The following is a 22952-nucleotide window of genomic DNA, read 5'->3' as shown; positions in this document are numbered from 1 at the left end:
TTACTGACTGTATGTCTGGTTTGATGTCTGACTGTACATCTGGTTTAGTGTCTGACTGTATGTCTGGTTTGATGTCTGACTGTGGTTCTGGTTTGGTGTCTGACTGTATGTCTGGTTTGATGTCTTACAGTATGTCTGGTTTGATGTCTGACTGTATGCCTGGTTTGATGTCTGACTGTGTCTGGTTTGATGTCTGACTGTACATCTGGTTGGATGTCTGACTGTATGTCTGGTTTGATGTCTGACTATGTCTGGTTTGATGTCTGACTGTACATCTAGTTTGATGTCTGACTGTATGTCTGGTTTGATGTCTGACTATGTCTGGTTTGATGTGTGACTGTACATCTAGTTTGATGTCTGACTGTATGCCTGGTTTGATGTCTGACTGTATGTCTGGTTTGATGTCAGACTGTACGTGTAGTTTGATGTCCGACTGTATATCTGGCTTGATGTCTGACTGTATGTCTGGTTTGATGTCTGACCGTATGTCTGGTTTGATGTCTGACTGTACGTCTGGTTTGATGTCAGACTGTACGTCTAGTTTGATGTCTGACTGTATGTCTGGTTTGATGTCTGACTGTATGTCTGGTTTGATGTCTGACCGTATGTCTGGTTTGATGTCTGACTGTATGTCTGATTTGATGGCTGACTGTATGTCTGGTTTGATGCCTGACTCTATGTCTGGTTTGATGCCTGACTCTATGTCTGGTTTGATGTCTGACCATATGTCTGGTTTGATGTCTGACTGTATGTCTGGTTTGATGTCTGACTGTATGTCTGGTTTGATGTCTGACTGTATGTCTGATTTGATGGCTAACTGTATGTCTAGTTTGATGTCTGACTATATGCCTGGTTTGATGTCTGACTGTATGTCTGGTTTGATGTCTGACTGTACGTCTGGTTCGATGCCTGACTGTATGCCTGGTTTGATGTCTGACCATATGTCTGGTTTGATGTCTGGCTGTATGTCTGGTTTGGTGTCTGACTGTATGTCTGGTTTGATGTCTGACCGTATGTCTGGTTTGATGTCTGACTGTATGTCTGATTTGATGGCTGACTGTATGTCTGGTTTGATGTCTGCCCATATGTCTGGTTTGATGTCTGACTGTATGTCTGGTTTGATATATGACTGTATGTCTAGTTTGATGTCTGACTGTATTTCTGGTTTGATGTCTGACTGTATGTCTGATTGATGGCTGACTGTATGCCTGGTTTGATGTCTGACTGTATATCTGGTTTGATGTCTGATTGTACGTCTGGTTTGATGTCTGACTGTATGCCTGGTTTGATGTCTGACCATTTGTCTGGTTTGATGTCTGACTGTATTTCTGATTTGATGTCTGACTGTATATCTGGTTTGATGTCTGACTGCATGCCTGGTTTGATGACTGACTGTATGACTGATTTGATGTCTGACTGTATGTCTGGTTTGATGTCTGACTGTACATCTGGTTTGGTGTTTGACTGTATGCCTGGTTTGATGTCTGACTGTATGTCTGGTTTGATGTCTGATTGTATGTCTGGTTTGATGTCTGACTGTATGTCTAGTTTGATGCCTGACTGTATGTCTAGTTTGATGTCTGATTGTATGTCTGTGTCTAGTTTGATGTCTGACTGTATGTGTGGTTTGATGTCTGACTCGATATCTGGCTTGATAGCTGACAGTATGCCTGGTTTGATGTCTGACTGTACGTCTAGCTTTATGTCTGACTATGTCTGGTTTGATGTCTGAATGTACGTCTGGTTTGATGTCAGACTGTACGTCTAGTTTGATGTCTGACTGTATGTCTGGTTTGATGTCTGACTGTATGTCTGGTTTGATGTCTGACCGTATGTCTGATTTGATGGCTGACTGTATGTCTGGTTTGATGCCTGACTCTATGTCTGGTTTGATGTCTGACTGTATGTCTGGTTTGATGTCTGACTGTATGTCTGGTTTGATGTCTGACTGTATGTCTGGTTTGATGTCTGACTGTATGTCTGATTTGATGGCTGACTGTATGTCTAGTTTGATGTCTGACTATATGCCTGGTTTGATGTCTGACTGTATGTCTGGTTTGATGTCTGACTGTACGTCTGGTTTGATGCCTAACTGTATGCCTGGTTTGATGTCTGACCATATGTCTCGTTTGATGTCTGGCTGTATGCCTGGTTTGGTGTCTGACTGTATGCCTGGTTTGATGTCTGACTGTATATCTGGTTTGATGTCTGATTGTACGTCTGGTTTGATGTCTGACTGTATGCCTGGTTTGATGTCTGACCATTTGTCTGGTTTGATGTCTGACTCTATTTCTGATTTGATGTCTGACTGTGTATCTGGTTTGATGTCTGACTGCATGCCTGGTTTGATGACTGACTGTATGACTGATTTGATGTCTGACTGTATGTCTGGTTTGATGTCTGACTGTACATCTGATTTGATGTCTGACTTTATGCCTGGTTTGATGTCTGACTGTATGTCTGGTTTGATGTCTGATTGTACGTCTGGTTTGATGTCTGACTGTATGTCTAGTTTGATGCCTGACTGTATGTCTAGTTTGATGTCTGATTGTATGTCTGTGTCTAGTTTGATGTCTGACTGTATGTGTGGTTTGATGTCTGACTCGATATCTGGCTTGATAGCTGACAGTATGTCTGGTTTGATGTCTGACTGTACGTCTAGCTTTATGTCTGACTGTATATCTGGTTTGATGTCTGAATGTACGTCTGGTTTGATCTCTGACTGTATGTCTGGTTTGATGTCCAACTTTACGCCTGGTTTGAAGTCTGTTTGTACGTCTAGATTGATGTCTGACTATGTCTGGTTTGATGGCTGTCTGTACATCTGGTTTGATGTCTGACTGTACATCTGGTTTCATGTCTGACTGGTTTGATGTCTGACTGTACATCTGGTTTGATGTCTGAATGTATGCCTGGTTTGATGTCTGACTGTACGTCTGGTTTGATGTCTTACTGTATGTCTGGTTTGATGTCTGACTTTATGTCTGGTTTGATGTCTGAGTGTACGTCTGGTTTGGTGTCTGACGACCTTCTGCTGTGTGTTTGACCGTATTTCCTGATCTGAAACCACTTCCTTTTGTTTTCAGCCAATCGCTGCACTGCCAGTCGAGCTAAAACCTGCACTGAGTGCATCAGAGTGGACAACGACTGTTCGTATTGTGCTGACGAGGTAAATTCTCCAAACTATAGCACAGACCCCCCAATACACAGCACAGACCCCAATACACAGCACAGACCCCCCAATAAACAGCACAGACCCCAAAACACAGCACAGACCCCCAATACACAGCACAGACCCCAATACACAGCACAGACCACCCAATACACAGCACAGACCACAATACACAGCACAGACTCCCCAATACACAGCACAGACCCCAATACATGGCACAGACCCCCAATACACAGCACAGACCCCAATACACAGCACAGACCACCCAATACGCAACACAGACCCCAATACATGGCACAGACCCCCAATACACAGCACAGACCCCAATACACAGCACAGACCCCCAATACACAGCACAGACCCAATACAAAGCACAGACCCCCAATACACAGCACAGACCCACCAATACACAGCACAGACCCCACAATACACAGCACAGACCCCAATACACAGCACAGACCCCAATACACAGCACAGACCCCAATACACAGCACAGACCCCCAATACACAGCACAGACCCCAATACACAGCACAGACCCCCAATACACAGCACAGACCCCAATACACAGCACAGACCCGCAATACACAGCACAGACCCCAATGCACAGCACAGACGCCCAATACACAGCACAGACCCCAATACACAGCACAGACCCCAATACACAGCACAGACCCCAATACACAGCACACACCCCAATACACAGCACAGACCCAAATACACAGCACAGACCCCAATACACAGCACAGACCCCAATACACAGCACAGACCCCAATAAACAGCATAGACCCCCCAATACACAGCACAGACCCCAATACACAGCACAGACCCCAATACACAGCACAGAACCCCAATACACAGCACAGAACCCCAATACACAGCACAGACCCCAATACACAGCACAGACCCCCCAATGCACAGCACAGACCCCAATACACAGCACAGACCCCAATACACAGCACAGACCCCAATACACAGCACAGACCCCCAATACACAGCACAGACCCCAATACACAGCACAGACGCCCCAATACACAGCACAGACCCCCCAATACACAGCACAGACCCCAATACACAGCACAGACCCTGCAATGCACAGCACCGACCCCCAATACAAAGCACAGACCCCAATACACAGCACAGACCCCAATACAGAGCACAGACCCCCCAATACACAGCACAGACCCCAATACACAGCACAGACCCCCCAATACACAGCACAGACGCCAATACACAGCACAGACCCCAATACGCAGCACAGACCCCCCAATACACAGCACAGACACCCAATACACATCACAGACCCCAATACACAGCACAGACCCCCAATACAAAGCACAGACCCCAATACACAGCACAGACCCCAATACACAGCACAGACCCCAATACACAGCACAGACGCCAATACACAGCACAGACCCCAATACACAGCACAGACCCCAATACACAGCACAGACCCCAATACACAGCACAGACCCCAATACACAGCACAGACCCCCAATACACAGCACAGACCCCATTACACAGCACACACCCCCAATACACAGCACATATCCCAATACACAGCACAGACCACCCAATACACAGCACAGACCCCAATACACAGCACAGACCCCAATACACAGCACAGACCCCAATTCACAGCACAGACCCCAATACACAGCACAGACCCCAATACACAGCACAGACCCCAATACACAGCACAGACCCCAATACACAGCACAGACCCCCCAATACACAGCACAGACCCACCAATACACAGCACAGACCCCCCAATACACAGCACAGACCCCAATACACAGCACAGACCCCCAATACACAGCACAGACCCCAATACACAGCACAACCCCCAATACACAGCACAGACCCCAATACACAGCACAGACCCCCAATACACAGCACAGACCCTAATACACAACACAGACCCCCCAATACACAGCACAGACCCCAATACACAGCACAGACCCCCCAATACACAGCACAGACCCCCAATACACAGCACAGACCCCCAATACACAGCATAGACCCCAATACACAGCACAGACCCCCCAATACACAGCACAGACCCCAATACACAGCACAGACCCCAATACACAGCACAGACCCCAAATACACAGCACAGACCCCCCAATATACAGCACAGACCCCAATACACAGCACAGAGCCCCCAATACACAGCACAGACCCCAATACACAGCACAGACCCCCCAATACACAGCACAGACCCCAATACACAGCACAGACCCAATACACAGCACAGACCCCCGAATACACAGCATAGACCCCCAATACACAGCACAGACCCCCAATACATAGCACAGACCCCCCAATACACAGCACAGACCCCCCAATACACAGCACAGACCCGCCAATACACAGCACAGACCCCCAATACACAGCACAGACCCCAATACACAGCACAGACCCAATACACAGCACAGACCCCAATACACAGCACAGACCCCAATACACAGCACAGACCCCCAATACACAGCACAGACCCCAATACACAGCACAGACCCCAATACACAGCACAGATCCCCCAATACACAGCACAGACCCCAATACACAGCACAGACCCCCCAATACACAGCACAGACCCCAATACACATCACAGACCCCAATACACAGCACAGACCCCCCAATACACAGCACAGACCCCAATACACAGCACAGGCCGCCAATACACAGCACAGACCCCAATACACAGTACAGACCCACAATACACAGCACAGACCCCCCAATACACAGCACAGACCCGCCAATACACAGCACAGACCCCCAATACACAGCACAGACCCCAGTACACAGCACAGACCCAATACACAGCACAGACCCCAATACACAGCACAGACCCCCAATACACAGCACAGACCCCAATACACAGCACAGGCCCCAATACACAGCACAGACCCCAATACACAGCACAGACCCCAATACACAGCACAGACCCACCAATACACAGCACAGACCCACCAATACACAGCACAGACCCCAATACACATCACAGACCCCAATACACAGCACAGACCCAATACACAGCACAGACCCCAATACACAGCACAGACCCCAATACACAGCACAGACCCCAATACACAGCACAGACCCCAATACAAAAGCACAGACCCCCCAATACACAGCACAGACCCCAATACGCAGCACAGACCCCCAATACACAGCACATATCCTAATACACAGCACAGACCACCCAATACACAGCACAGACCCCAATACACAGCACAGACCCCAATACACAGCACAGACCCCAATACACAGCACAGACCCCCAATACACAGTACAGACCCCCAATACACAGCACAGACCCCAATACACAGCACAGACCCCCCAATACACAGCACAGACCCCAATACACAGCACAGACCCCAATACACAGCACAGATCCCCCAATACACAGCACAGACCCCAATACACAGCACAGACCCCCCAATACACAGCACAGACCCCAATACACATCGCAGACCCCAATACACAGCACAGACCCCCCAATACACAGCACAGACCCCAATACACAGCACAGGCCCACAATACACAGCACAGACCCCAATACACAGTACAGAACCCCCAATACACAGCACAGACCCCCAATACACAGCACAGACCCGCCAATACACAGCACAGACCCCCAATACACAGCACAGACCCCAATACACAGCACAGACCCAATACACAGCACAGACCCCAATACACAGCACAGACCCCCAATACACAGCACAGACCCCAATACACAGCACAGGCCCCAAAACACAGCACAGGCCCCAATACACAGCACAGACCCCAATACACAGCACAGACCCCAATACACAGCACAGACCCACCAATACACAGCACAGACCCACCAATACACAGCACAGACCCCAATACACAGCACAGACCCCAATACACAGCACAGACCCCAATACACAGCACAGACCCCAATACACAGCACAGACCCCCAATACACAGCACAGACCCCAATACACAGCACAGATCCCCCAATACACAGCACAGACCCCAATACACAGCACAGACCCCCCAATACACAGCATAGACCCCAATACACATCACAGACCCCAATACACAGCACAGACCCCCCAATACACAGCACAGACCCCAATACATAGCACAGGCCCCCAATACACAGCACAGACCCCAATACACAGTACAGACCCCCCAATACACAGCACAGACCCCCCAATACACAGCACAGACCCGCCAATACACAGCACGGACCCCAATACACAGCACAGACCCCCAATACACAGCACAGACCCCAATACACAGCACAGGCCCCAATACACAGCACAGACCCCAATACACAGCACAGACCCCAATACACAGCACAGACCCACCAATAGACAGCACAGACCCACCAATACACAGCACAGACCCCAATACACATCACAGACCCCAATACACAGCACAGACCCCAATACACAGCACAGACCCCAATACACAGCGCAGACCCCAATACACAGCACAGACCCCAATACAAAAGCACAGACCCCCAATACACAGCACAGACCCCAATACACAGCACAGACCCCCAATACACAGCACAGACCCAATACACAGCACAGACTCTCCAATACACAGCACAGACCCCCAATACACAGCACAGACCCCCCAATACACAGCACAGACCCCCCAATACACAGCACAGACCCCCAATATACAGCATAGACCCCAATACACAGCACAGACCCCCAATACACAGCACAGCCCCCAATACACAGCACAGACCACCAATACACAACACAGACCCCAATACACAGCACAGACCCCCCAATACGCAGCACAAACCCCAATACGCAGCACAGACCCCAATACACAGCACAGACCCCCAATACACAGCACAGACCCCCAATACACAGCACAGGCCCCAATACACAGCACAGACCCCAATACACAGCACAGATCCCCCAATACACAGCACAGACCCCAATACACAGCACAGACCCCCCAATACACAGCACAGACCCCAATACACATCGCAGACCCCAATACACAGCACAGACCCCCCAATACACAGCACAGACCCCAATACACAGCACAGGCCCCCAATACACAGCACAGACCCCAATACACAGTACAGACCCCCCAATACACAGCACAGACCCCCCAATACACAGCACAGACCCGCCAATACACAGCACAGACCCCCAATACACAGCACAGACCCCAATACACAGCACATATCCTATTACACAGCAGAGACCACCCAATACACAGCACAGACCCCAATACACAGCACAGACCCCAATACACAGCACAGACCCCCAATACACAGCACAGACCCCAATACACAGCACAGACCCCAATACACAGCACAGACCCAATACACAGCACAGACCCCAATACACAGCACAGACCCCCAATACACAGCACAGACCCCAATACACAGCACAGACCCCCCAATACACAGCACAGACCCCAATACACAGCACAGACCCCCAATACACAGCACAGACCCCCCAATACACAGCACCGACCCCCCAATACACAGCACAGACCCCAATACACAGCACAGAACCCAATACACAGCACAGACCCCAAATACACAGCACAGACCCCCCAATATACAGCACAGACCCCAATACACAGCACAGAGCCCCCAATACACAGCACAGACCCCAATACACAGCACAGACCCCCCAATACACAGCACAGACCCCAATACACAGCACAGACCCCAATACACAGCACAGACCCCCGAATACACAGCACAGACCCCAAATACACAGCACAGACCCCCCCAATACACAGCACAGACCCCCCCAATACACAGCACCGACCCCCCAATACACAGCACAGGCCCCCCAATACACAGCACAGACCCACCAATACACAGCACAGACCCCCAATACACAGCACAGACCCCCAATCCACAGCACAGACCCAATACACAGCACAGACCCCAATACACAGCACAGACCCCCAATACACAGCACAGACCCCAATACACAGCACAGACTCCCCAATACACAGCACAGACCCCAATACACAGCACAGGCCCCCAATACACAGCACAGACCCCAATACACAGCACAGACCCCAATACACAGCACAGACCCCCAGTACATAGCACAGACCCCAATACACAGCACAGACCCCCAATACACAGCACAGACCCCAATACACAGCACAGACCCCAATACACAGCAGAGATCCCCCAATACACAGCACAGACCCCAATACACAGCACAGACCCCCCAATACACAGCATAGACCCCAATACACATCACAGACCCCAATACACAGCACAGACCCCCCAATACACAGCACAGACCCCAATACATAGCACAGGCCCCCAATACACAGCACAGACCCCAATACACAGTACAGACCCCCCAATACACAGCACAGACCCCCCAATACACAGCACAGACCTGCCAATACACAGCACGGACCCCAATACACAGCACAGACCCCCAATACACAGCACAGACCCCAATACACAGCACAGGCCCCAATACACAGCACAGACCCCAATACACAGCACAGACCCCAATACACAGCACAGACCCACCAATACACAGCACAGACCCACCAATACACAGCACAGACCCCAATACACATCACAGACCCCAATACACAGCACAGACCCCAATACACAGCACAGACCCCAATACACAGCACAGACCCCAATACAAAAGCACAGACCCCCAATACACAGCACAGACCCCAATACACAGCACAGACCCCCAATACACAGCACAGACCCCAATACACAGCACAGACTCCCCAATACACAGCACAGACCCCCAATACACAGCACAGACCCCCCAATACACAGCACAGACCCCCAAATACACAGCACAGACCCCCAATATACAGCACAGACCCCAATACACAGCACAGACCCCCAATACACAGCACAGCCCCCAATGCACAGCACAGACCCCCCAATACACAGCACAGACCCCAATACACAGCACAGACCCCAATACACAGCACAGACCACCAATACACAACACAGACCCCAATACACAGCACAGACCCCCCAATACGCAGCACAAACCCCAATACGCAGCACAGACCCCAATACGCAGCACAGACCCCCAATACACAGCACAGACCCCCAATACACAGCACAGACCCCAATATACAGCACAGACCCCAATACACAGCACAGACCCCCCAATACACAGCACAGACCCCAATACACAGCACAGACCCCCCAATACACAGCACAGACCCCAATACACAGCACAGACCCCAATACACAGCACAGACCCCCAATACACAGCACAGACCCCAATACACAGCACAGAGCCCAATACACAGCACAGACCCCAATACACAGCACAGACCCCCAGTACATAGCACAGACCCCAATACACAGCACAGACCCCCAATACACAGCACAGACCCCAATACACAACACAGACCCCAATACACAGCACAGGCCCCAATACACAGCACAGACCCCAATACACAGCACAGACCCCCAATACACAGCACAGACCCCAATACACAGCACAGACCCCCAATACACAGCACAGACCCCCAATACACAGCACAGACCCCAATACACAGCACAGACCCAATACACAGCACAGACCCCAATATACATCACAGACCCCAATACACATCACAGACCCCAATACACAGCACAGACCCCAAAACACAGCACAGACCCCCCAATACACAGCACAGAGCCCAATACACAGCACAGACCCCCCCAATCCCAACCTCCAAACTGCCTCACATACCCTCCTCTAAACTAAAGCTGTGTGTGATGGACTGTCAGTCAGTGCTCTGAGACAGTCTGTGATGAACGACAGTACATCGTTCTGGAGTAGCATGTTTTATTAAATGACCCCACAGTGATCTTAAACTGTCTGGTTTGTGCATCGTGTTCCATTGCACTGGACTGGCCTGTGATGTCAGGAAATTTGAAAGAATGTGCTGCAAATGATATCATGTTGTCCTAAAACAGTGCACTGCATTACTGATCTCAAACAATATGCTATATCACGCGGATCTAGAACAAAGTCATACCGTACCGATCGAGAGCAGCATATTACACCGCATCACAATCAATACAACTGAGGAATATGTCATAAATCTCATCATCGAGAAACTACCTATGAAATAACACTGGACGGCCAGCTGGTGGCGCCATCCATGGAGTATAAATACTCGGGCGTTTGCCCCAGCTTACCAGGGACATTTTGTAAAGACAAGGAGCTAGTGAAATACAACTAGACCTCCATGTTCAGAAACAAGTGATTAAAGCCTTGCTTTATGCTCAAACCAAGTGCGCAGTGAGTTTTATTACCTCAGAATATATTGTGAAATTGATTGAATTTTGACACTCAAAGGAATGATAAAGTGTGACCAGAATTATTTCTAAGTCCTTCATTCCTTAAATGGTTAAAGCCTGCAGATCAGGCAGGGGGCTGGGGCGGAGAGAAGGTGACCAGAATCAGTCCGCTTATTGTTCAAAAGAGAAACAAATCGAGAGGTGGAGAGGAACTCGCCGAGCTGAGGCAACTACAGACGATCCACCTTCCAGCTCAGGCTCGTCCTTTACAGGAGTTCAATTCTTTTCACTCAAGCAACAATAGCCCAGAAATTCGGGTCGGGGGCTTCCCGCGGGTGTAAGCCCCCGACCTGCACTTACCTAGCACGCTGGCAGTTGAGCTGTAGGGCCCCGTGGAATTCCGCTCCGGGGCCTGGCCCAGCTGCCGGCGCGCTGTGCTTGCGTGTCCCAGGGGCGTAGTTAGTGCGATGCATCCCCTGGGATCACGTGAGCCATGGGCAGCCAATCGGAGGAGGGAAAAGCCCATTCATAAGATTGACAGGAAGACCTGTCAAAACTTATGAATACTACGGCCCCAAAATAGCAGTAAACCTTCAAATAATTTTTTTTTTAAATCACACTTTTTAAATAAACTATAAATTACATTAAATAACTATTTTAAACAATAATTTAAATTTTTGAAAAAAATTTTTTTGTATTCTAACGGGGCTAAAAATAAACTTACCTTGCTTTAAAGTATTTAAAAATAATAAACCTGTGGAAAAAATGTTTTAATTTTAATTAATTGACCACTTACCTTGTAAAAAGCAGGCCTTACGCCTGCTTTTTACATTTGTAAATACTGCAGGCTTAACCTCCCGGAGAAACCTGTAAAAAAAAACTAAGTTCAAAGCGCACTTACAGCCTCTCCTGCACGCGCGTTCGACCTCTGAACCCCTTCGTTCAGAGGATTGGAACTGCCAGTTTCCCGCGCATGCGCAGTGCTTGCAGAAAACCGGCACTTCCATTCGGCTTACGGGTGAGTACCCCGTGCGTACTCACCCGTGGAGACCCGAATTTCTGGGCCATTAACTTCAATTTCCAGAGCACCTTTCATGTAATAAAAACGTCCCAAGGCCTCCCACAGAGGGGCAATGGACGCTGAGCGGGAGGAGGAGAGGTGACTGTAGGCACGGTTGAAACGCTGGGTTCTAGGGGCTGGAGAGCTGAAACCTCTGCCTGCAAGTGAGGGGCATCGGGGGGACGGGGGAGCTGGGCAATACACTCAACACCGCAGTCGGAGTTGGAGCATCATAGCGTGTAGGCGAGAGGAGGCCATGGAGAGACTCTGAGTTTGTGTTGGGGGGAACAGGGAGCCAGTGGAGGTTTGGGGGGAATGGGGCTGATGGGCAGTGGTGTGTTTCACTCAATGACCTAAAGGGTTGCAGTAATTGGTGTTTCTTGTTTTTGTAGGGCATTAATTTCATCAGATGTGATCTGCAGAGCAACCTGCTGTCCAAGTGTAGTCGGATTGTCCAGATGAAGAGCTCGATGAAGATAATTAACGTATGTGCCCTGTTATGAATCTCAACATCATGAAGAAATGACTCATGAAATAACACTGGACGGCCAGCTGGTGGCGCCGTCCAAGGAGTATAAATACTAGGGCGTGGGCTCAGCTTGCCAGGGACATTTTGTAAACAGGAACTAGTGAAGTACAACTAGACCTCCATGTTTTGAAACAAGTTGATTAAAGCCTTGTTTTATACTCAAACCAAGTGCTCAGCAGTCATTTTACATCATGCCCCACAGGGGAGGAGGTGCAGCACAGCCTGTGAGCAAGGAAGCCAGACCTGAAGCACTCCCTCTCAGACAGGAGGTCTTTCTGTCAGGACCTCTTGCTCCTGAAGGTGTTGACTTTTGCTGGGACACAGTTTAATGAGTACTGGCTGCCCCCACCCACCCCCAGTACCCCATCCTGGCCGTTGTCCTTCAGGTTTGAGAGGCTATTTGACCACAGGGAGCAACACATCCTGTCACTGAATATATTTAAGAAGGAGATAGATAGATTTCTAGACACAAAAGGCATCAAGGGGTATGGGGAGAGAGCGGGAATATGGTACAGGAAGCTTTGGTTTATCCGGAGGTTGTATGTCCGGAAACCTCGATCTACCGGCAGAAATCAGGAGCTGTTTTGTTAGGTTTTTTTTCTTCTCGTGGCTTTGTTTTCAACAGTCGGGCTCCGGAAAGTCTCTCTGAAGCTGTTGCTAAGCTACAGAGACGCTTCCAAGGTACGGGCCGACTGTTTACAAGCTGTTGCTAAGCAACAGTGTTTGTTGTCAGATACGGAGATGAAAACCTCCGTATGCTTCAACATTAACTTTGTATGTCCGGCAGTTTTGATAGATCAGCAACAGCTCGGTCCCGTCGGTGCCGGATATAACAAAGTTTCCTGTATTGAGATAGAGGATCAGCCATGATCATATTGAATGGCGGAGCAGGCTCGAAGGGCCGAATGGCCTACTCCTGCTCCTATTTTTCTCTGTTTCTAATCAGACTCTGCTCTCCCCTCACACCCCGAGTGGTGACCAGGAGTGGACACTTTGGCTTATTTCTCCTACCCTAGTCCATGGACACTGAGTTTGAGTAAAGCAACTCCACTATTGTATCAGCTGGGACCTGCTATATATGCATGATGACTATTTTATTCCTTGCTCCTCCCAAAACCATGACTCCACTTTGGAGCCTGGCACTGTTGGGGTATGATTCTGCTGGGGTACGTAAAGCACCGTCTGCAAAGCGCTTTGGGACGTCCTGGGCCCTGTGAAAGCTGCAGACGCATGGGAACATCACCACCTCCAAGTTCCCCTCCAAGCCACACACCATCCTGACTTGGACCTGTATCGCCGTTCCTTCACTGTCGCTGGGCCAAAATCCTGGAACTCCCTCCCTAACAGCATTGTGGGTGTACCTACACCATATGGACTGCAGCGGTTCAAGGCGGCGGCTCACCACCATCTTCTCAAGGGCAATTAGGGATGGGCACTAAATGCAGGCCTAGCCAGCGACGCCCACATCCCATCAATGAATTAAAAAAAAATATATATATATAACTGCAGGTTCTTTCTTTCTCAGAAAACTAGAATCAACACCAGCAGCAAGCGCACCCAGATTTCACCACAGCAGGTGTCCATGACACTGCGGGCAGGCGAGGAGAAGACATTGGACATCGAGGTCTTTCAGCCACTGGAAGCTCCAGTCGATCTTTATTTCCTCATGGACTTTTCCAACTCGATGGAGGACGATTTGGACAACTTGAAGAAACTTGGCCTCAAGCTGGGTAAGCACCAGAGTGTTTAGTCCAATATCGTTTCCACACTCGACCCATTGCACCGGTCCTAACGGTGTTGAGCTTCGCAGTCCCGGGGGGCTCTAGGACGCTCCAGTGAGTTACGTTAGTTTGACGTTGAGTGGCTCTGCCTACGTCCTGAAGGAACAAACAGACCGTCCTAATTGGAGGGGGTTTCGAGCATGGATTGGTGCAGTGTAGGTCGTAAGTGTCAGCCGCGACCCAATGGTAGCTCCCTCGCCTCTGAGGCAGAAGGTCGTGGGTACAAGTCCCGCTCCAGAGACTTGAGCACAAAAATCCAGGCTGACACTCCCAGTGCAGTACTGAGGGAGCGCTGCACTGTCGGAGGTGCCGTCTTTTGGATGAGACGTTAAACCGAGGCCCCGTCTGCTCTCTCGGGTGAATGTAAAAGATCCCATGGCCACTATTTTGAAGACGTGCAGGGGAGTTCTCCCAGGTGTCCTGGCCAACATTTATCCCTCAATCAACACCACTAAAACAGTTGATCTGATCATTATCACATTGCTGTTTGTGGGATCTTGCTATACACAGTTTTTGACTGCCGCGTTTCCCACATTACAACAGCGACTACACTTCAAAAGTAATTAATTGGCTGTAAAGCACTTTGGGGCATCCTGAGATTGTGACAGGCGCTATAGAAATGCAAGTCTTTCTTTCTTTGATATTAGCATGAATGTTTCTATGCCCCAAATTCTCATTGTTTGTATTTGACAGCTGATGTTGTGAGGAACATGTCCAGTGACTACACCATCGGCTTCGGGAAGTTCGTTGACAAAGTGACTGTTCCACAGACAGATATGAGGCCTTCAAGGTAAGAGCAGGATTTCACGCTTATCAGAGACCTGAAGGGGAGTGACGTGCAGACTGTGACTGTGTTTGTCTGTCCGTGTGTGTGTCTGTCCGTGTGTGTGTCTGTCCGTGTGTGTGGCTGTCCATGTGTGTGTCTGTCCATATGTGTGTCTGTCCATGTGTGTGTCTGTCCGTGTGTGTGTCTGTCCGTGTGTGTGTCTGTCCATGTGTGTGTCTGTCCGTGTGTGTGTCTGTCCATGTGTGTATCTGTCCATGTGTGTGCCTGTCCGTGTGTGTGTCTGTCCGTGTGTGTGCCTGTCCGTGTGTGTGTCTGTCCGTGTGTGTGGCTGTCCGTGTGTGTGGCTGTCCGTGTGTGTGTCTGTCCGTGTGTGTGTCTGTCCGTGTGTGTGGCTGTCCATATGTGTGGCTGTCCGTGTGTGTGTCTGTCCATATGTGTGTCTGTCCATATGTGTGTCTGTCCATATGTGTGTCTGTCCATGTGTGTGGCTGTCCATGTGTGTGGCTGTCCATGTGTGTTTGTTTGTTTCTGTGTGTGTGTCTGTCCATGTGTGTCTGTCCATGTGTGTGTCTGTCCATATGTTTGTCTGTCCATGTGTGTGTCTGTTTGTTTCTGTGTATGTGTCTGTCCATGTGTGTGTCTGTCCATGTGTGTGGCTGTCCATGTGTGTGGCTGTCCATGTGTGTTTGTTTGTTTCTGTGTTTTTGTTTGCTTGTGTGTGCATACATGTGTTTACGTGTGTGTGTGTGAATGTGATGTATAGTAGGCTTGTATTGACACAGCTCCTTACCCAATCTCTTACTTTAAAGTGTAGTGACTGTTATTATGTAGGCAATGCAGGATGATATAGAAGGGCCTGTTCTTCACTGGATACAGGGAGATAATATACTGGGTGGGATGTTATTGTGGTTATTCCACTCCAAACAAAATGCGAGAGTTTTACCAAAGACCTTTTTGTGAGAATCATAAACTGGGGAGCAACATCAAAACAACTTCCAGTGATACAGGGGGATGTTCCTCCATGGTCCACCCACATTCTATGGGCTAGGGGGATAGAGCAGGGGAGTGGGACTAATTGGAGAGCACAGGCATGATGGGCCGAATAGCCTCCTTCTGTGCTGTATGATTCTAAAGAGGTGGGCTTTGAGGAGGTTTCTGAAGGAGAGATGTTGGGAGAGGCACTCAGGGAGGAAGTTGCAAGGTTTGGGGTAAGATATCTAAAGACTCTGCTACCAATGGTAGAGTGGGAGAAGGGGAGAGAAGGGGGATCGGAGAGTGGGAGGGGCAGAGAGTACAGGGAAGGGGAGAGTAGGGGAGAGATGGGGAGAGGGGAAAGTAGGGGAGGGGGAGAGGGGTTGAGAGGGACAGTAGGAGAGAGGGGAGGGGGAAAGGGGGGAGCGAGGGACATTAGGAGAGTAGGGGAGAAGGGAAGAAGGAATGTTGGGAAATTTGAGTCGGGACGCGACAGTAACAGAGAAATGACAACATCAGCGGGAGTGGCAACTTAGAGGCTCACAGGAAATGTAATAAATCGGAATTATTTGGCGCGATTCCAGGAGGACGATGATTTTTTCTGTTCTAAGCAGCTTTCTTTTTGTACGAGTTACTCATTTATCGAAGACAGACGGCGGTAAAATCCATTGACTCAAGGTGTGACCACAACACACGATCAGCACCAAACTAGTGATAAAAAAACTTTACTGCCTCTTTGTTTCAGAAGGTCACACTCAAAAAACTTTACACTCATATCCGGCTACAAATAGGTTTATTAATTGTTTATAAAGTACAATAGGGCATCAGAACAAAGCCGGGCAGGGTGATCCCGCATCCATGAGAGGGTTGTTCCATTCACATGCAGTGAAGACAGTGAGTCACAGATCCATGGGATAGAGAGAATAAGTTCATTGAGCGGGAGCTCCGAGTCTTCTTTCATGGTCATGAGGGTCTGGGATTCATCACTTGCCTGTATATTTATCATTGAAAGGCCTGCAGTGACTGCCTGTTGTCAGGGGATCTCTCTCTCTCTCCCTCTGTCTCTCTCTCTCTGTCTCCCTCTCTCTCTCTCTCCCTTTGCCTCTCTCCCTTTGTCTCTCTCACTCTCAGTTGGCTCAGTTGGCAGCACACTTGCCTCTGATATCAGAAGGTTGTGGGTTCAAGTCCCACTCCATGGGACTTGAGCACAAAAATCTAGGCTGACACTCCAGTGCAGTGCTGAGGGAGTGCTGCACTGGCGGAGGTGCCGTCTTTCGGATGAGATGTTAAACCGAGGCCCAGTCTACTCTCTCAGGTGGACATAAAAGATCCCATGGCCACTATTTTGAAGAAAAGCAGGGGAGTTATCAACCAACATAACAAAAACAGATGATCTGGTCATTAGCACATCACTGTTTGTGGAATCATGCTGTGCGCAAATTAGCTGCTGTGTTTCCCACATTACAACAGTGACTACACTTCTAAAGTACTTAATTGGCTGTATAGCGCTTTGAGATGTCCAGTGGTCGTGAAAGGCACTATAGAAATGCAAGTCTCTCTCTGTCTCTCTCTCCCTGTCTGTCTTTCTCTGTCTCTCTCTCTCTCTCGCTCTGTCTCTCTCGTTCTGTCTCTCTCGCTCGCTCTGTCTCTCTCGCTCTGTCTGTCTGTCTCTCTCTCTCTGTCTCTCTGTCTCTGTCTCTGTCTCTCTCTGTCTCTCTCTCTCTCTGTGTGTCTCTCTCTCTCTCTCTCTCTCTCACTCTGCCTCTCTCTCCCTGTCTGTCTTTCTCTGTCGCTCTCTCTCTCTCGCTCTGTCTCTCTCGCTCTGTCTCTCTCTCTCTGTCTGTCTCTCTCTCTCTCTATTTCTCTCTCTCTCTCTCTGTCTATTTCTCTCTCTCTCTCTCTCTCTCTGTCTCTCTGTCTCTCTCTCTCGCTCTGTCTGTCTTTCTCTCTCTCTCTCTCTCTGTCTCTCTCGCTCTGTCTGTCTCTCTCTCTCACTATGCCTGTCACTCTCTCTTTCTTTCTGTCTGTCTCTTTCTCTCTCTGTTTATATCTCTCTCTGCACAAGCATATTTTCTTAAAGGGTAGTGCTAAATAAATACAACTGCTGTATTTGTTCAATGAGGCCGGTACATTGTAAACTCAACTAATGCATCATTGTGGAGCCAAGCCGCGAAGTCGATCCATGGAAATGGAGGGCAGTGAAATGCCTCCTTATATTCAGTCTGAGAAAGTGAACTTCTCACTTCTGATTGGTCTATTTAAATCACCCAATCAAGTTCCCAGTTTTAAAAATGAAATATTCTTGAGTAACATGCTGGAAGTGATCACTGACCCTGGCCTACTGATTCAAAGCAGTACAAGACCTTCAACTCCTCGATCTGCGGAAACATCAGTTCAATAACACTGAAATGCATTTCTACCAGTTTACACAAAACTAAACCTAAACCCTTGGAGGTGATTGAGAATCTGTCCAGACATGGAAATAAAATGTACAAGCCGGGTCAGAGTGTGGGTGGAGAAACTGGAGAAGCTGGGATTGGAGCAGAGAAGGTTAAGGGGAGATTTAATGGAGCCGTTCAAAATTACGAGGGGTTTTGATGGAGTAAATATGGAGAAACTGTTTCCACTGGCAGGCTGGTCGGTAACCAGAGGACACAGATTTAAGATAATTGGCTAAATAACCAGAGGGGAGATGAGGAGAAATTTGTTTTACGCAGTGAGTTATTGTGATCTGGAATGCTCTGCCTGAAAGGGTGGTGGAAGCAGACTCAATAATAACTTTCAAAAGAGAATTGGATAAATATTTGAAAAGGAGAACAATTTGCAGGGCTATGGGGAAAGAGCAGGGCATTGGGACTAATTGGATCGCTCTTTCAAAGAGTCGGCACAGGCACGATGGGCTGAATGGCCTCCTTCTGTGCTGTAACATTCCATGATTCTATAAGTGGGGTGGGTAGAAGTAACTCACCCTCGACAGGCGGGTCGGTAACCAGATGTCCTTTTCTTTCGTGATTGGGGTGGAAACCTGTCAGGCCTGGTTCCTGCACCATTCTCCGATCCCCTCACCCAAACCCGGCTGGGATTCCGCGGTGGTTGCTCTCGTGGGATGGTGGAGTTCATACCCATCCGTGTCTCACCTCTGTTGGATTTTCGCCTGTTCCAGGCTCAAGCAACCCTGGCCCAACAGCGACGCCCCGTTCTCCTTCAAGAACGTCATTCGTCTGACACAGAACGCCAACCATTTCACCCAGGAGCTGGAGAAGGAGAGAATTTCTGGGAATGTGGATGCGCCTGAAGGTGGATTCGATGCGATTCTGCAGGTTGCTGTCTGTGAGGTGAGTCAGCTCACTCTGGGATCCGAAGCCTTCAAATCCTTTGCTCATATTTCCATGTGTTAAAAACGTTGTGAAGACAGAATTAAATATATTAAATGTGATATGTTGTGGCCAGTGGTGAAATATTTTAAATATCTCCATTTAAGGATTCTGCAGGGCTCAGTGTGTTGGATGTTGGCTATGAACTGAGTTGGGCATCCCCACCCCAGTGAATAGTGCACAGGGGTACACAACGCAAAATGGCGACAAAATTCCAATCTCTCTTACCGACACGAGTGGACAGGTACAAAAAATAATTTAAACGGCTAGTGGATTGTTGGCCTTCATCTCAGAGGGCTGAAATACAAAGTGGTGGAAGTGATGTTACAGCTGTACAGAGCTCTGGTCAGACCCCAACTAGAGCACTGCATTGAGTTTTTTTTATTATTGATTTATGGGACGTGGGCGTCGCTGGCAAGGCCAGCATTTATTGCCCATCTAGAGTTCTGGGCCCCGCACCTCAGGAAGGATGTGTTGACCTTGGAGGGGAGCAGAGCAGAATCATACCGGGGCCAAAAGGGTTAAATCATGAGGACAGGTGGCATAGATTAGACTTCTGTTCTGTATAGAAGATTAAGAGATGATCTAATTGAGGGGCTTATGATGATTAAACAATTTGATAGGGTAGGTAAAGGTAAACTATTTCCTCTGGTGGGGGGAGTCCAGAACAAGGGGGCATAACCTTAAAATTAGAGCCAGGCCGTTCAGGGGTGATGTCAGGAAGCACTTCTTCACACGAAGGGTGGTGGAAATCTGGAACTCTCTCCCCCAAAAAACTGTTGAAGATGGGGGTCAATTGAAAATTTTGAAACTGAGATTGATTTTTGTTAGGCAAGGGTATTAAGGGTTACGGAACCAAACTGGGGATATATGGAATTAAGAAACAGATTAGCCAATGGCAGGACAGGCTCGTGTGGCTGAATGGCCGCCTCCTGTTCCTATGTTCCTACATTAAATGGGACAAATGGAACCATTTACACTGGTACAGCAGACAAGGCTGTTCTGAGGTTGGGCGTGTAGAGGGGGCTTTACTCCATATATAAACGTGCTGTACCTGCTCTGGGAGTGTTTGATGGGACAGTGTAGAGGGAGCTTTACTCTGTATCTAACCCGTGCTGTACCCGGTCTGGGAGTGTTTGATGGGACAGTGTAGAGGGAGCTTTACTCTGTATCTAACCCGTGCTGTACCTGCCCTGGGAGTGTTTGATGGGACAGTGTAGAGGGAGCTTTACTCTGTATCTAACCCGTGCTGTACCTGCCCTGGGAGTGTTTGATGGGACAGTGTAGAGGGAGCTTTACTCTGTATCTAACCCGTGCTGTACCTGCCCTGGGAGTGTTTGATGGGACAGTGTAGAGGGAGCTTTACTCTGTATCTAACCCGTGCTGTACCTGCCCTGGGAGTGTTTGATGGGACAGTGTAGAGGGAGCTTTACTCTGTATCTAACCCATGCTGTACCTGCTCTGGGAGTGTTTGATGGGACAGTGTAGAGGGAGCTTTACTCTGTATCTAACCCGTGCTGTACCTACCCTGGGAGTGTTTGATGGGATAGTGTAAGAACATAAGAACATAAGAACATAAGAAATAGGAGCAGGAGTAGGCCAATCGGCCCCTCGAGCCTGCTCCGCCATTCAATAAGATCATGGCTGATCTGATCCTAACCGCCAATCCACTATCACAGAACCATCTCCTGAATCTAACAGAATTAGACACACGAAATAGGAGCAGGATCAGGCTACACGGCCCCTGGGCCCGCTCCGCTACCCACAGGGCCATGACCGACCCGAACCTAGACTCATGTCCAATTTCCTGCCCGCTCCCCGTAACCTTTAATTCCCTTTACTTCTAGGAAACTGTCTATTTCTGTTTTAAATTTATGTAATGATGTAGCTTCTACAGCTTTTTGGGGCAGCATATTCCATGGACCTACCACACTCTGAGTGAAGTAGTTCCTCCTCATCTCAGTTTTGAAAGAGCAGCCCCTTATTCTAAGACTATGCCCCCTAGTTCTAGTTTCACCTATCATCGGGAACATCTTCCCCGCATCCACCCGATCCAACCCCTTCACAATCTTATATGTTTCAATAAGATCGCCTCTCATTCTTCTGAACTCCAATGAGTAGAGTCCCAATCTACTCAACCTCTCCTCATATGTCCATCCCCTCATCCCCGGGATTAACCGAGTGAACCTTCTTTGTACTGACTCGAGAGCAAGTATGTCTTTTCTTAAGTATGGACACCAACACTGTACGCAGTATTCCAGGTGCGGTCTCACCAATACCTTGTACAACTAAAGCAATACCTCCCTATTTTTATATTCTATCCCCCTAGCAATGAAAGCCAACATTCCATTGGCCTTCTTAATCACTTGCTGCACCTGCATACTAACCTTTTGAGTTTCGTGCACCAGGACCCCCAGATCCCTTTGTACTTCAGTACTTTCCAGTTTCTTGCCATTAAGATAATAACTTGCTCTACGATTTTTCCTGCCAAAGTGCATAACCTCACACTTTCCAGTATTGTATTCCATCTGCCAAATCTCTGCCCACTTACTTAGCCTGTCTATGTCCCCTTGCAGGTTTTTTATGTCCTCCTCACTCACTACTTTCCCTCCCATCTTAGTATCATCTGCAAACTTTGATATGTTACACTCGGTCCCCTCCTCCAGCTTTACTCTGTATCTAACCCGTGCTGTACCTGCCCTGGGAGTGTTTGATGCGACAGTGTAGAGGGAGCTTTACTCTGTGTCTAACCCGTGCTCTATCTGCCCTGGGAGTGTTTGATGGGACAGTGTAGAGGGAGCTTTAGTCTGTATCTAACCCATGCTGTACCTGCTCTGGGAGTGTTTGATGGGACAGTGTAGAGGGAGCTTTACTCTGTATCTAACCCGTGCTGTACCTGCCCTGGGAGTGTTTGATGGGACAGTGTAGAGGGAGCTTTACTCTGTATCTAACCTGTGCTGTACCTGCCCTGGGAGTGTTTGATGGGACAGTGTAGAGGGAGCTTTACTCTGTA

The 22952-nt window shown here is 48.8% G+C and overlaps 1 protein-coding gene across 3 annotated transcripts in view; it reads left to right on the top strand.

Annotated features, from left to right (window-relative positions):
• itgb4 (integrin, beta 4) overlaps positions 1 to 22952 on the top strand; it is a 181584-nt gene that overhangs the window by 9979 nt on the left and 148653 nt on the right. For all 3 annotated transcript variants that reach the window (XM_085963248.1, XM_085963247.1, XM_085963246.1), the window contains exons 3-7: positions 3087 to 3169; positions 12889 to 12981; positions 14551 to 14755; positions 15500 to 15596; positions 19729 to 19900. In XM_085963248.1, coding sequence (XP_085819374.1) covers positions 3087 to 3169; positions 12889 to 12981; positions 14551 to 14755; positions 15500 to 15596; positions 19729 to 19900 — 650 coding nt within the window. The remainder of the gene's footprint in view (positions 1 to 3086; positions 3170 to 12888; positions 12982 to 14550; positions 14756 to 15499; positions 15597 to 19728; positions 19901 to 22952) is intronic.

This window comes from Somniosus microcephalus, chromosome 21 (genome assembly GCF_052327205.1).
Source record: "Somniosus microcephalus isolate GS21.2 chromosome 21, FLI_Smic_1.0, whole genome shotgun sequence".
In the NCBI taxonomy this organism is placed as follows: domain Eukaryota; kingdom Metazoa; phylum Chordata; class Chondrichthyes; order Squaliformes; family Somniosidae; genus Somniosus; species Somniosus microcephalus.
The sequence above is the reverse complement of the archived record's forward strand: the minus strand, read 5'-3'. Positions and strand labels throughout refer to the sequence as shown.